Source organism: Mesitornis unicolor, unplaced genomic scaffold, assembly GCF_000695765.1.
Source record: "Mesitornis unicolor isolate BGI_N332 unplaced genomic scaffold, ASM69576v1 scaffold19416, whole genome shotgun sequence".
Lineage (NCBI taxonomy): Eukaryota > Metazoa > Chordata > Aves > Mesitornithiformes > Mesitornithidae > Mesitornis > Mesitornis unicolor.
In genome coordinates, this window is record NW_010189176.1 from 30,955 (window position 1) to 46,774 (window position 15,820).

General features: G+C 42.4%; 1 protein-coding gene across 1 annotated transcript in view; it reads right to left on the reverse strand.

The window, feature by feature from the left end:
• FANCM (Fanconi anemia, complementation group M) overlaps nt 1-14,238 on the reverse strand; it is a gene marked incomplete at its 5' end in the record, with an annotated part of 26,721 nt that extends 12,483 nt beyond the window's left edge. The window contains 3 exons of the mRNA XM_010185984.1: nt 9,825-9,977; nt 10,586-10,743; nt 14,004-14,238. Of these exons, the coding sequence (XP_010184286.1) occupies nt 9,825-9,977; nt 10,586-10,743; nt 14,004-14,238 (546 nt within the window). The remainder of the gene's footprint in view (nt 1-9,824; nt 9,978-10,585; nt 10,744-14,003) is intronic.
• Between the last annotated feature and the right edge of the window lie 1,582 nt (nt 14,239-15,820).

The window sequence follows — 15,820 nt, forward strand, 5'->3', positions numbered from 1 at the left end:
CGCATTCCTGAAAACAGGACTTGAAACTGCCTTCCATGCACGTGAAAACTGATCACATCCGAGCACAGTTTTGGTTGCAGTAGGTAAAGCGTGCTATCCAGTATTGACAGTATTTCTTCACTCTCAATAATAATAATAATAAAATCAATATTTAGATTTCATCACTAGCTTCCTACACACACCACAGAAAGGATGATATGCAGAATAAATATGGAAGAATCTGTGTAGAGGCTGTTTGGGGTCAGAGGCACCACTGGTGATAATCTGTGCACAGCAACAACGCCTGTGTCCCAGTGACAACCTATGCAAGTTCTGTATGGTCAGCACAGGAGAGCGGTGTAGCAGGAGAGGAAACTCAACTGCCAGATCCATCTCCACAGAGTGGTGAAACACCTACTACTGCATTTGTCACTGCAGGAGATGGCACTCAGCTGCTGCACTCTCATTGCCTAGACTCAGGCTGTCCATTCATAAACATGGCCAAAGAAACTAAAAGTTAGGGTTTTTTTAAAAAAGAGATCTCCAAGGAAATCCCCTGACTATACAGGGTGACTTACTATAAGTGTTAATACCAAAATAGTGAAGAAAACAGTTACTATGAAAGGGTTAAAGGATGATTTTGATATGTGTATGTTCTAAATAATTAGTTGCCCTTCAGGCTGAGTCAAAACACAGAATGAAGATATGGAAATCTGTGTATGAAATCAAGGAGCAGTAACAAACCACGATCACCATCTGCTCCAATTAACTTCACAAACACCATCCGAGGAGATTACATTTGGGTTACAAGGTAACGGTGCTGATAATGGCACGTTTAGATTTATGTAACGACTGAACGGTGCACAGTATTTCAATTACAGTGTCCAAGCACTATGAAAACACGACGTCCATTAAATGGATTAAAGTGCGATTTGCTGGCAAACCACAAAACCTCCCTGAAACAGAATCAGCTGATGCTCTTGTCCACCTCATTCACTTTTGAGAGGCGCAGGCAGACCATCCCTGTGAGGAAGAAAAGAGGCTGCTAACCTTATCTCCATACTGAGTAAACGAGTAGAAGCTGTAACAGATAATATAATTACCAGATAAGGCTTCTTCAGAAATGTCAATATTGCTTTTGAAAACAAAAAAATCAGACCTTACAAACCTATTAACTTGTTTGAAGAGACCAAGCAGCAAAACCCCTGAGCTGCTCTCAAGCATGCCACCTTCACAGTTATCTGAAGGGCTTTCAAAAATCCCCTGCCAAAATCTTTAAAGAAACTGAAACAAGAGAGCGAAACAGGGAAATGTCTTGCATGGAAAGTAACCGGGTTCAACACAGAGAGCAGGAACAAGGAGTTGTTACACTGAAGAACTTCATTGGGCCAATGCACATACCCAGGATTATGCTCTAACTTGGGGAGAGAAAGAAAAAAAGACTTAAAAAAAGCCTGGCAGAGCTGTTGTGTGCCAAGCCAACAGTCTAGGAGACAAATTTAGCATCTAGGACAAACTTTAATAACCCAATTTCAGCTTACATGGAGTTGTATAACTGCTCCAGTTCAACTCAGTCATTCCAAATACTTTCTCTCAAACAAAATATTTTCTCAGGTTAATACTGATGGAGTGAAAGGACAGAATTATAATTATCACATTTTAGCCTGAATGGGTACCACTCGTAGAATCTTAAATTACCCAATCGGCTCTCCCACAAGCTAGTAAGCTCCAGTGTGTACCAGCTGCTCAGTAAATAGGTCAGGCAGGAGTAGAAAAACAGGCATCTCTCATATTTTTGTACTAAATCAATGACCTTGCTTAGAATTACTGATGCAGTTTAAAAAGCAATAGGTTTTTTAACATAGGAAATAAAAAGGAAAAAGTAAACTTAAGATACTAAAATTTGCATTTCTAATACAGAAATGTATGTGTATGTACACACATACACTGTTTTCTACCATTTAAATTTAAGACAGCTAATATAAAAAATAAAATTAACCTCTCTCTCCTCATAAGCTGCTTTAGATGTACATCTATAGCTATTCTATAGCTAGTTAGTACGGGTGGTGTCTGACCCGGTAACTGCAGATCGCTGTTATCTGGCAGGTAACAGGTGGAAGCTCACATTCACTGTTTGGCTTCCTTAGCCTGGGGTTAACAAAATACACAGGGAAGCAGGGAACCCACCCCACTACAGGGAGATACACAGCAATGACCTGGATACCAAAATGTAATTGCCATGAAAATACAGAGAGCAAAACATTCCTGAATCCCAGTGACCAGAACAATTTCCCAAGCTTACTGCATTTCCATGCCAACGTTAAAAATAAAAGCAGGAACAAGTATCAGGTGAAAAGCAGAACTGCTTCATCTAAAAGCAGTTTCTGAACTACAGCAGCAGTTCTGTGTTCTAAATAAATGTGATCACATTGCACTCAACTTTGTCACCAGTGCACTAGTATGATATTAAAAACAATGTTAAAGTATTACCCCGTCTCAAACATGAATAGCGTCTTCAAAGACATGAGGTGTGTAGTGTCTCCTGCCAGAGTCCCCAGCTGATACGAATGGATTGCCAGTTCACCCTGGCACGCTTGCTGTAAGAGTTTTGCCAACTCGGGCTCCAGTAAGAGCTTAAAGAACAACCAACCAATTGTTCACATACATAAATATTTTGACAGTTTGTGAAAAACAGGATACAGCTATTTCAAATCCAGAAACCTAAATGCAAAATTACTGTACACACACCACCGTAAATAAAGTAACAGTGGAACACAACCGACCCAAGTCAACAGTAGCCAGAATTGTTGTGTGCTCGACTGACAGCTCAGGAGTGCACACATTGGTAGTGCAGACCCACAAAAGGCACCAGCTGCATATGGCAGTGTTATCTGTACCATACCACACAACGCATAGGAACCTTCTGTTGACTGCAGCTCTATATCACATACTTGATCTCTTGGGTTCCATAACGTGTAATATTATGGCACGCTTTCCAGAAACCTGAGCTCATTTAATGTTGGTGGAAAGGACAGTTTTGGCTGGCGTGCCTTTCGTGCCACTGTGCAGGAACAGTCACCCCTCAACACAGCAGCTCTGCTACCTCCAGTTAACCCAGCTCAGCCCTGCCAGGTGCCACACAATCTGCTCAAGCCCCCTGGCCCTTTCAAAGGCTGACACCCCAAAATCCTTTGCCTAATCGGTCTTGCTTCTGCCTTCTCACTGGGAGCACAAAATCCCACAGCACCATTAAAACCAGAAAGCACCTGCAATTAAAGGTCTGAGCAATCTAAACCAGGTCTCAATTAGCATTCAGGCTCAAATCACTTGGCAACAAGATCAGAGGAATCAATATGGCAGAAAGAAACTCTCTTAATTGGAGAGCTGAGATTTTGGTCCCGCAGGTTCGTCCTGGCAGCCTCACCGTCTGCGGACAAAACAAACGTCCTGTTGGGTTTTGCTGGAACGAAGAGCAAGGTGGGCACAGCTTGCTTTCTGAGAACCTCAGCACACAGTATTTGCTTTGCTTATCTCCTCTCTGCTGCTTAGTTGTCCTCACTTGGACCATTTTTAACTTTGCGTTCAGCATCTCCTAGAAAAAAAGTCACAAGTGGCTGGAAACACTGCATTTCCCCCTAAAATCACATCTGGTTTACAACTTCAAAGCCATGGAAAGCCTTTTCAGGTTCTTTGGGGTTTTAGGGTGTCCTGAGAACATTTTCCCTGTTGCCAGGCATTTCACCCGATGAATCCTCCAAGGCAACCCAAGACAGATGACAAATGCCCAATGATTTTAGTGGCTCCAGGTCCATCTCCTAAACGCTTCCTCCCAAGGAGTCTGGTGTCAGAGATGACCTGAGTGACAAAGTGAGTCTTTGGGTGCTTTTTTGTCTTTCTAGGGAGAATCACTAACTGTAACTTCACATCTTCACAGATGTGGGTGGGAAACCCCCATAGCCATCCTCCCACATTTGACATTACAACTTTTAAAAAGCCATTAAAAACTGCCTACCTCCCAGAAAAACAAATACACTTGCACTTCAGTATTTGCCGTTATGTATCCTCAAAGACTTGTACAAACAGAATTTCATAAAAATGATTACTTTGCCCTGACCTTGTTTCCAAACAGTACAGTTTAATTTTCAAAAATGCTTAAAAGCTATCAAATTATTTTGCATAAGGACAACTTGATTTGTTACCATGTTACACAAAAAATCCCTGCCCGTATCTGGTAGAAAATCCAGCCCCATCTGCCCAGTTCTCGTTGCTGTAGTAATAAAGCCACACAGGCATTAAAAGCTTTTCTGCAGTGGATGTGCCTGTCGCAGGGTTTGTATTTGGGATTTCTTTTACTATTTTTTTTCTTTTGATTGTGCCAACTTCTTCTCTAAGTTTTTAAGAGCACATAAATACAATATAATGTTGGCTTTTTTTTAACCAAACATTTTCACTTCATCTATTTAAAAATATTTAAGTCTTGTAATTGACTTTTAAAAACCTATTACACAGAACACAACTGCATAGGAGGTTTCTTGGAATCACTGAGTGAGTACAAGGAAAGGAAAGGCATCGGTGAATTTCCGAGCTTTCTGCTGTAAGAGAAAAGACCCATAAAGAACACCAAAGACCTCTTGAGATTCTTCCCAATAAATAATTAGTTTCATCAGAAACTTCCAGATCATTTGGTTATTCACAGTAAAATAGATTTGCCTGTTTTCATATTTTATCCTTCAGTAAGAAAATAATCCACAGAACTGTGGTTTGAAGTTCAGGATCTTAATTATTTACGGAAATAGCTTTGACTCGTATTTGCCTTAAATCCCTCTGCTATTAAGAACTGTAAATGAACGTCAGCCAGATTAGCAGGGGTATATTTGGCAGCAGCCTTGTGCCTGCACTGCCTGGGCCTCGAGCAAGCACAGTGCATCAGTGGGGTCTCTGCGAAACGGAGCAGGACACTACACAGGGTTAAAGTCAAACCCGATTTTAAATCCAGGGTTCTCCCAATCTCGTGCTGAACTGCTCATGAAAATATGGCAGAAAACACACAGGGCTGGTGGTATTGAGCCCTGCACTCCCAAACACAGGCAGTTAACACAGACAGTTCTTTCAGTCGGTGAAATTTGCTTGCACAGCCACTCATGCCCACAGCACCACAGGCAGGAACACAGCCAGGACACATTTGGCTATATAAACATGCCTTAGGAGTTCTGCAGAAATTCAAGACACTGCCTAAAATCTCTAAGTTTCTGTAATTTTGCTCTACTTTTGCATTTTTAATTAGTATTTGCAATGAGCTGAAAACAAGAAACCGACTCAACAGGTCAATGCCAAGTGAAGTTTTTAATTTCTACCTCTACTTTTATAGCTACAGAGAAGGACCTGACTATGCAGCCCATCAGGATGTTCACATTCTACAGCACTTTCTCATCCATCATTTCCCACACTTCATGGCCAGGCGTGCCAAGACCGAGATATCCTGTCACACACCACGCATACCTTTCAACCAGTGTTCTGGGCGAGATAACTCAGGCACACACTGCTTTTGTGTAGTTTTGCACTCCTAGTTCTAGGCTGGTCCAAGGTCCTGTTACACTTAACAATAACATAGTTTAGTCTTTTAAAGATTGCCTTTGTATAAATCACAGCCGCTACTTACTCTCTTAATAATGTTCTCATGGGAATCCCAGCTTCTGCAGCACCTTGGCTTGCAGCCTGTTGACGTTTCTCCGCAAGTATTTTTTTCTAAGAACAAGCACTCCACAACAGAAAAACCATCAGTGTAGCAGTTACTGTCAAAGTAAAGCATCCACGCCTCCCGGTAGGTCTGGCTACGGGCAATGTGGTACAATCAGGTTTTGGAAAAGCTTCCTTAATTTTTGAAAGGCCCTGATGTGAACAATTTTATATGCAATAGCATTGGGAATACCATATCATAAGGAATATCTGAATGTGTGAAATTAGAATGTTACATGAATGTTATATTTACTCAAATTTTAAGTTTAAAGTAGAAACTTGAAAGCAAACCAGTAAGAAAACATTCAAGCTTTCACAAGAACATCCCAATGAGCACACAGAGCACAGAGGGATGAGGAGTTCAAGACTGCCTTTTATGAAGATGTAATCAGTTTGTGCACAAGAGAAGTGCAGTGGATGCTGTTTACCTTGACTTTTGCTATAAGACTGTGTCAGAAGCCTTGCTAAACTCGTGAGATATGAGTTGAATAAGTGGACAATAAGGGTGGGTGGAAAACCAGCTGGACCACCATGATCAAAGCTTTCTGAGGACTGGTATGAAGCCCAGGCAGTGGGTAGCAGCCAGGAGTGATTCTCAGAGGTTTTAGTGTGTAACATCTGTATTACTAACCTTGACTACAGCAGAGCGCACCTTCAGTGAGTCTGCAGATGATGGCAGGTGAGGGGAAGCAGGTGACGTGCCTGAGGGCAGGGCTGCTGACCAGAGGGTCCTCAACGGGGTGACAGAAACCTCGGGGCAGAAAAATGGGACAGTAGCGTGCCCTTGTGGTAACAAAGGCGACGGCACCCAGGCTCCATGAGCAAGACAGTAGCCAGCAGGGCAAGGGAAGCGATTATTCCTCTCTGTTCATCATCTGTGAGAGCACATCTGAGAGCTTCATCTGGTTTTGGACCCCCAGTACAAGAAATATCTTGGACTGGATCAAGTCCAGCAAGGACAGCCAGAACGGTCAGAGGGCTGGAGCAGAAGGACGTACATGGGATGACAAGGGAGCTCTGCTCAGTCTGGAGAAGATAGGATCTCATTACCATCTTTCTCCAATGTGAGAGCAGAGAGAAGACAGCCAGGCTTCCTGGAGCTACGCTAAGGCCAGAGTTAATGGAACAACATGAAACAAGGAAAATTTTAATTAGGTACCCACCATGTGGGTGACGAAATGTTGAACCAGGGGCTCAGAGAAGCTGTGGGACTCCAGCCTTGGAGATCCCGAAAGCTTGACTTGTCAAGGCCACAGTCAACTGATCTACATGGGTCCTGGACTGGACCAGAGCTTCACAGCCCCAAACTGAGCTGCTCTGTAGTAACAGTGATGGCCCTCAAAGCAGCACTCACTAACAGAAATGGATTAGAACAGAGATTTTTTAAAAAATAATTTTATACTAAAAGGTTCTTTGGTCTTATTTATTTGCATAATTACACCCATTTTTCTTTATGTGTTTTCAGATTCACCAGAATTGAAGCTGTAGGAAGACTGAATTAGGACAAGACTGGTAGTAACAGGAACACAGAACCTCCTCCCACACACTCACACGTGCTCTCACGTTAGCAATGTGGAAGACTGTTCTCTTTCGAATTGTAGGCCAACAAGTTTTGGGTGGTGTAATCTACCTGATGAGTAAGGACTGCCACAGCAAAGTGTCTGCTCCAAGGCGATTCCACTGCAAAGGCAACACATATCACGCACTTCCCTTCCTTTTAACGAACATTAGCGGGAACAGATCCTGGCTTGGGACGATTATCAGTGCCTTGCAGAGAAATCAAGGGTGACTTAAGAAAAATACAGTAAAACTCATATACAAGAAATCACTGCCACTACTGACAAAATAGATTAAGACATGTTGCATCTGCTTTTTTGTGAAACAACTATGGTGAAGCTTTGACGTCCTTGAGCCTTGACAATTTGGTTTAGATATACGAAAGAGGTCAACAACTACTGAAGTTTAACAACTGCATCTCTGTGCCGATTACAGCTTCTGCCTTGTCAGCCATGGCCAGATCTACTGCTAGTGCTTTGTTTTTCCCTAGAAGAATTCAACAGGGTAGAGTGATGTTGTAACCTCTCATATTCATTAGAAGGTGTTTTCAGCATGCCAGGGACATCCAATTATGATTTCTCCTTTAACTGATGAGAAAGCTTAGTGTCTCTACCTGTAACTAGTTGAGACAGTTCAGAGAATCTGGCTGGAAATCAATGCATACAATGCCTGAAACTTTGAGCTGGGAGGTGGCTGCACAAGGTAACAGGCAGTCCCAGGCTCTCGACTGCGAGACCATTACTTGCGACGTATCACGATGAGGCTGACATTCAGCTGTTGAATTAGAAACAGTGAAAGCCAACTGTTCACCACTTGCTATCAATTACTAGCTGTATCCTTTTCCTTTCTGATGTAGAACTTCCAGCATTTTCCAAGACTCTGCAGACTCTGCAGCAACTCTGCAGTACTCGGGCAGAGCTTGTGTGCTGCGATGGCACGTGGCAGCGCGATGTCTGAGCAGAGACTGCAGCAGCACACCCCTGCCTGTGCTGGACTCCATTGTCAGAGCAAAGCAAAATGGAAAGTGATGAGCAGAATGTAAAAAGCCATGGGTTTGGGTCCTGCCTGTTGAAGGGACACCCTTTCTGTTCACTCCACAGGAGAGCAGAGGCAGGCGAGCAGAGCTGTCTCATTACTGTGAAGGGCAGTAGGCAGGCCTAGCTCCGTTAAAGTTCTGTAGAATTCGATACTCTGCTTTGCTTCTAATTTCTGGCACTTCCTTTGGCAGAGTTGGGGAGAGAAGACCAAAGGCTCACCTGGTCACTAACAAATCTGCTCTGTAAAGTATCTTAAGGGTGCCAGATGCTGGTTTAGCATCCACAGCTTTGAAGGCACTTGGGAACCTCAGCAGACTTCTGGTAGCAACACACTTTCACAAAGGGAACTGAAGTCACAAATACTTCAAGCACCTGATTTGGCGGTGGGGAGTGAAGTCATCAATTAGAAGAGCAATTCTAATTTTTTAAGTATTTCTTTGCCTCCTGACTCCCTTCAGCTCTCCACACCTGACCTCTCCGCAAAGCCCTCTCTCTGGCAGCGGGTTCTTGACCCCGGTTTGGGAACACGGAGTCTCAGAGAAGTCAAGAACGCCATTGTTCGCTGATGGAGAAGCTTATCTTAGCTCTGAAAGTCTATTTACAGCCTTCCATTAATACACTTTCCTAGCAAGCAGAACAACTACAATGTCTCTATTCTCTCCCTTGATTAGCCTTGTTATTCTGGAACCTCTGGCAGCTTAGCAACAGATTCTGATGACCTAGAAAACTTCAATGCACTAAAAAGCAATACGTGTGGAACACAGAAGAGCCAAACTGGGGGAAAAAAGAGCGTGGTGAACAACTGAATATACAGATACTGTCAGCAGATCCCCTCTACACACACATTTTCTTGTATGTGCCTTTCATTTTAGAGGCACATCCGCTATCCACAACTGCTGGTAAACAGAATTCTTATGTCCCAAATGGTTTTCATCCATGTTTATTTGACTGCCCTCCTCTTGTCCTTTAATTGTTAGGAGCAATTAGGTTTTCAATTAAAGCTTTCAGAGAAAAATCAAAAAGCCTCAAAACACAACCACCTTAGAACACGCTGTACATTCCTGCATCACTTTTATGGGATGTATTTGATGTACATACATGATATAACATTATTTCCAATTCCTATTACACTCTGGATTAGTTCTAATATCACTTCTGGTGCCTTTCATCCTTGGCATGTATAGTTCTCATATTTAATGTCTTTTCGTAAAAAATTGATACCTGGACCCATTAAAAAAAGAACAATATGGGTGGGGGTTTTCCTGTGCATGGAAACACCGTTTTTAAACAAGTTCTGTAGAAAAGATTGAGAATTACAGAATAGCAGTGGGAGACATTTTGAAACAAAATCAAATACACGTTATTCATGTCACAACGCCTACCTTAGCCCCACGCAAGCACTTCCCCACTTTTTGTTCCAGCTGAGCAGACAGAAGTGGAGCACTCATTTTTTGAACACTAACTGTGCATTAAATACTCGTGCACATTTACAGCAGCCCAACATGAACACCTCACCTGTTCATTTCTCAGCAGCTCTATCATTTCCATTACGCTGACAAAATGGCAACAACGATCCGAGTGATCGACCATAGATGTGGGAAAAGGACGATTCTGCCAAATTCTCCATTCAGCCAAGGAAAGCTCCTGAGCTGCTGCTTCTTCATGCTTCTGCAGTTTGAAATTGAGATTGGCAAGGAGATTTTAATCAAGGAATTGTTTAGCAAAACTAATGCCCACTTCTCTGTCAGCGACAATAAATACTCTAAATGCAAGAATTATCTGAACATCATCAGAAAGGTTTCAATCTGGTCTAAACTAAAACCAATTCTGTGCTTTGTGTTATCAAGGCTTTTCATGGAAAACAGTTTTAAGTGGCGAAATTACACAAAAGTTCCAATTTTTTTTCTCTGGGTCAGAAAAGAGCTTGTAAAACTTGATTTTTTCCTTTCAGTAACACTTCTATAGTTACATAAACAGAGGCATGAAAAAGCATGGATACAATACCATCAAGAATACAGCATCCTGCATGGAATTCTTAGAAACAGGAACCCAATGGATACTGAAAGACTGTTTAGTATATTTTTAATATACAGCCCTAACCTCAAAGACCAATTTCAAACATCTAATTCCTAAATTCCTAACCTCTAAAACCTACTTATAATTCTCAAAAATGCATTTTTAATACAGACCTCCTTCGAATTCACAGTTAACTTTCTTACTTAGGGAGTACTTTGGGCCTCATGTCAAAGGAATAATTACATTTTGGTTAAACTCACCAATATTTCTTCCAGGTTTTCTAAGGTTTCAAACCGAGTTTGAGGCAACATTGGTTGTTTTACTCCATCACTTTCCTTAATCCTGTAAAGCCTGTCCCAGATTTCATATTCCTCAGGTGACAGAGACCAGTTCTCATGAGAGTGTACTTGCTTTTGGCCTGTGGGGGAAAACAGTAACAGGAAAATGTTGTCTACCTTAAGAAAAAGGATACACAGAATAAACCCAACTCTGTGTGACACCTTTCAAATAAGAAACACCTCCTCTGTGCCACAAGCAAAACCAGATCTAGAGAATCTGATGTCAGAAATGGGTATCAGAAACAAGTGTTGGGTTTTTGCTGGGTTTTTTTTTTCGTTCGGTTGGGGTTTTGTTTGGTTTTTTTTAAAGTCATTCTTTAAATACTGGAAAGCAACATTAATTTGTTATGACAAAAATATTTTTTAGTCATTTTTTGAATCAATCTCCTCTATGAGAACCTGCAGATGAATAAAAGGACAGAATCAAACGTACTATGAAAACACCCCAGGAGCAGGGAAATCAAAAAGCAGCTAATGAGTTTTATGTAGACTGACAAGTGGGAAGTACAGGGCACCTGTGAGCGCCAGTGCTGGATAAAACCAAAATATGTGCTCACATGGCAGCTTACTGAAGACAAGGCTCTGGTGCTGCTTGGTTCTGAATGAGTGCATGCCAGTGAGGAAGAGGAAATGGAGTCATTTTTGGCAGTCTGACAGCAAGGCTCAGTACCACCACTACCCAAAAAATGCCAAATCCCCCAAAACAGCCACCAGTGCAAACAGCAAAGGAACATCCAAAGATGTGTACTAAGAATGTGATTGCTTTCAGCCCAGGTGTATGAAGCTTGGAGAAAAACAATTAAGTTAATCAGACAATCTTGCGACAGGATTTGGGATGAACCTGCAGCCAACTCCCTGTTCTGAACTGATGCCAGGGATCAGCCTGTGCCTCTCAATCCTTTCCAATCACAACTGCCAGAGACTGTGTCCCCACAGGACGGAGGAACAATGTTTATTAGAGACCCAAAACCAAACCCCTGGGAGTGCAGAAAACTGGGCTCAAGTCCTGCCCAGAAAAAGTCGTTCACAGCTGGGAAAACCTAACCAATACTTAAGGTTTTCAAGGACATTGTTAAGAAAACCCAGAAAATCAATATTGCTGCTAAAATATTTTTTACTCAAGTCTAGCAGATGTTGCACTCAGTTCCAAGAACCAGTAGAGGAGGAAAAAAGAGACCTGAAGGAAAAGAAAATTCACATTTACCAGAAATGCAGATGTCAGCCTTTGCTGTGGTTGGTAAGAACAGTTAAGTATTGGGACTGCTCTGTTGTTCATGGCCAGCACCCACACCCCCAGACAGAAGGTGCCAGTCTGTGGTTGGCATGGGGTTCTAGGCTGTGCTGCCTGGATGGTGTGGAAAGGAAAGGCCAGAAAGAGTCCTCGGTCGTAACCAAAACCTAATGCTCCTGGTCAGTCCAAAGAAGCAAAAAGATGGCCTACCAAGGAACCAAGAGTGCATTTTCAAACCGCAAAGTGTTAAATAGGAAAAAGCAGGCACCAGCAAGTAACTCTGTAATCAAACAGATGTAGTTTGGCTTCCCTCTTGCTGTTGAAGATGAAGTGTTGTCATCCAGACACATCTAGGGAACCACCAAGAACAACAGAAGACTGCAGTTGTCTGTGCTACAGCTCCAGAGGACAACTCCATTCGACAAGGACAAGAACCAGCACAAGAGGACTGCCGGGTAATGGGATTTTTGCTGCTGTTGCTGTAGTCTTTGAAGAAAAGCTCATACAACTGAAGAACACACTTGATTAGTGACGGGGCAAGACAAGAACAATGTGTCCTGGTACTGACAAACAGGAAAAAATTATGGAAGAGGTTTTGAAGTGGAAGAAGAGTGTAAAATTACTGGAAATTGAATCACATTTCAAAGAACAGGAAATATTTAATTTTGACTAGCAATGCTTGCAATGACTATGATACTTCTGCCTGTGACACTTCCATTTCCATGCACACGTGTTGTTCCACAGACAAACCTGGAGATCAGCTGGACCTCAAGAACAAATGACAAGTAAGAGAGCAAAAATAAGAACATGCACAGCCCATTCATTTCTGCTAGCTTTTTCAGTTTTCTGAAGTGGAAGAGAGCACTGAAATAAGAAGAAAAAATCCAAGAAGTAAAGACCTTTCTTTTTTTTCTTTTTTTTGAGATTTCTCTTGAATATCATTAATCATAAACACACTTGCTTCATGCAGCATTGGAGGGGACTTCAACACAAAGCTGGTGCTCACTGGTTTCCCTTGTGTAACACCAGTTTGCAGGATGCGCAGTCAGTCGTGTGCATCTTGGGCAATTGCAAGCCCTCCGCACACAGTGTGCCTTGACTGTGGCAGCTGCTACCCTGTTTCACACAAAAGGAACCTGGTAATTACAGCCTTTGCAGTCCCACTGCCTCAGCAGGAAATATGCTCAGCATATTACCTCCTTCATGCACTTACTGCCTCTCATTTCTATTTTCTGGGACAGACTTACATTCTAAAATGATTATTTTATTTCATGTTCTGCTCTGTTTATTCTCTTGCAAGTTGTGGCTGTTTATCCCATCCTCGGTGTTCCTCCTGGCCAGCGCCGGGGCTGAGCACGATGCCCAGATCAGCCGGACAGAGGGCTCAGATCTGTAACGAAAACTGCCACGGCCAGGAGCGCCGCCCAACCGTGCCACAGCCGTGTCTGCAGCACGTGTAGACCTACAGAGTCTGGGCTGTGGATGGCACGCACAGATTGATTTGCCTCCCACCTCTTTTAGGAGTTTCTTCTTCCACGAAGTTGCTATTGGCCTTTACAGAAAGTATTTAACCAAAGAGACCAAGCATGACAGCTTCCAGGTATTTACAAAACTTAGCTCTCCCTTCCTATCTGATAATTTTGTTCAGTTCACTGAGCATTTCAGAGCCATGTAACTGCATCAGTAAAGACATTTCTCTTTTTAGACTCATTTTTCTCCAAGAGTGTGTGCAATTCATAAACCTCCTCTTGATTTCCCTTTTCTGCCCACTCAAAAGCCTTTTGTTCGCAAGCATTTCTGTCTTATTGTCATTTACAAAGGTATAAGAAATCCATTTCTTGTATTCTTAAAAACATTTAGCCTAACTGTTAGAGCCCTAAATCAGATTTGGTATAGAATTATCACTAAATATCGAAGTGACAATGTTAAAGGAGAAGAGTGAGGAATTGAAGCAGCTGTCAGCACAGTCAAAAGGCTACAGCTGACCAAAATTACACTTTTGCTGAAGACCCCAAACTCCTGGTAGCACACAGTTTTGATACACTGCCACAGAACAACGTGAGATAGCAGCTTACGTAGTGCTTAGGAAAAGCCCCATAATCCTCTTACCAGTGACACAGGAAAAGAGAGCAGATTTGTGCTGCAGGAAACTGGGTCTTCTCTCTTTGGAGAGTGTTCGTGAATTGCTCGGTTCGTATTTTTCCGCAGTAATAAACATTTTATGCAACTTGGGATTTATGCCTTCTGGAATCATACGTGGGCTATGCTGGTAAAAATGAAGTGTTTTGTTTCCTGAAATAGCTTTGTGGATGCTCCTTTTGTTAGACTGGCTTTGGTTGTAGGTCTGTAAAAGAGAAGATAAATCATACGGACCGTTTCTTCACATGACTTGATCAAAAATAAAAGCACACCTGAGTGTCTGTGGGGTTTCTCATTATTTTATGTTCTGTCTTCAAGACGGTTTTGGGGTGGGTTTCCTGTTTGGGTTTGTTTTTTTCTTTTCTTTTCTGCCCCAAAGACCACTAAAACAAACTATGATGCAAAGCCCTGAGAGCCAACCACATACACTCTTCTGCTGGTGCAGGGTCTTGAACTGCAAGTTCAGGACTTGCCATATGGCTCCACATCACGTTAACCAAATCAGAGAGAGGAAAGAAACACAGACATAAATGAAAACAACAAAGCAATGAGGTTGTACTGAAAATCTGATAATGAATACATCATAACGTAGCTCCTATGTTGGTCTTTTTTTTTTTTCCCTTTTTTTTAAAGAGCTTCCATATTAAAATACCTAAGTCAAATTAAATCTGAATTATCATTGTTTTGTCTAGGTAAAACATTCAAAGCAAAGGTAAGAAAAAGCATGGCAGTACCAAAGAGCAGTGATTGCTCTAAGTCGCAAACAATACAAAATATAAACCACTGTACAGCTTTTTACACTCTGTAAATAGCTCAGAAGTAGGCACAGAACTTGAGAAAAAGCAACACAGCCCTTGCCCGGGGGGAATTTACAATCTGCAATAGATACAGGGATGATGAAAATTAGATTACATCAGAAACAAAGAAAGGAGGTCAGGAAAAAAAAAAGGCATAAGATTATCTGTTAATGTCATATATGCTCCAAGGCCTTTTAATTACACCCAATTTTATTGCACAACAGTGAAACCGAGACAAAGAAGGAGAAACTAAGGGAAAAGTGGTCTCTTGACACTTCTTGTCCTAACTCCTCCGGGTCTGTCTCAGTTCACTCATGCAGAATGACGCCCTGTGGGGCAGTCCGAGTGCTCCAAGTACGACCCCATGGCAGCTATGGTCTGAAAGGGATGGTTTTTGGGAGCCAGGATTAGAGGAGACAGACACAAAAAGATGCTCTCTGAATAAAACTTGAAGAGGTTAACAGCTAGCACTAATAAACTGTCTCTCAGGCATTCCAATAAATATTCTTTTAATCCTAGAACAGGCAAAAACATCTTTTTTGAGAAAAACAGCTTAACAGAACTGTAACTCTGCTGTTCCCATGACAGTGTGCTCCCCTTTCTGTTGTTTCATGGTGTCTGCTGGCCCTGCGAGGCCATGAGCTCCCCTGGGTCCTTCTCTTTGTGCCAGTTCACGTCCGCAGTCATCAGCTCCCTCTCAGGCCAGTGCCCGCGCAGCTGAGCTGGCACAGAATGGCCCAGAACCCAAGGAAAGCACAGCCAGGCCAGAGGGGCAGAAGATTCGTGAGCTGAGCGCTCAGGAAACCTGGGACACGAGTAGGGAGCAACTGTGTGACCTGGGGCAGCTGAGCTGGGTGGGAAACCCTGGGAGGAGAGGACCGGGACGGAGTAATGAGCATTTTGTAACTGAAATTCCTGACAAACTTCCAGACCTGCACTTTCCAATTTTTCCTAATAAAATCTTTGACACAGTCTCCCACAGCATCCTCA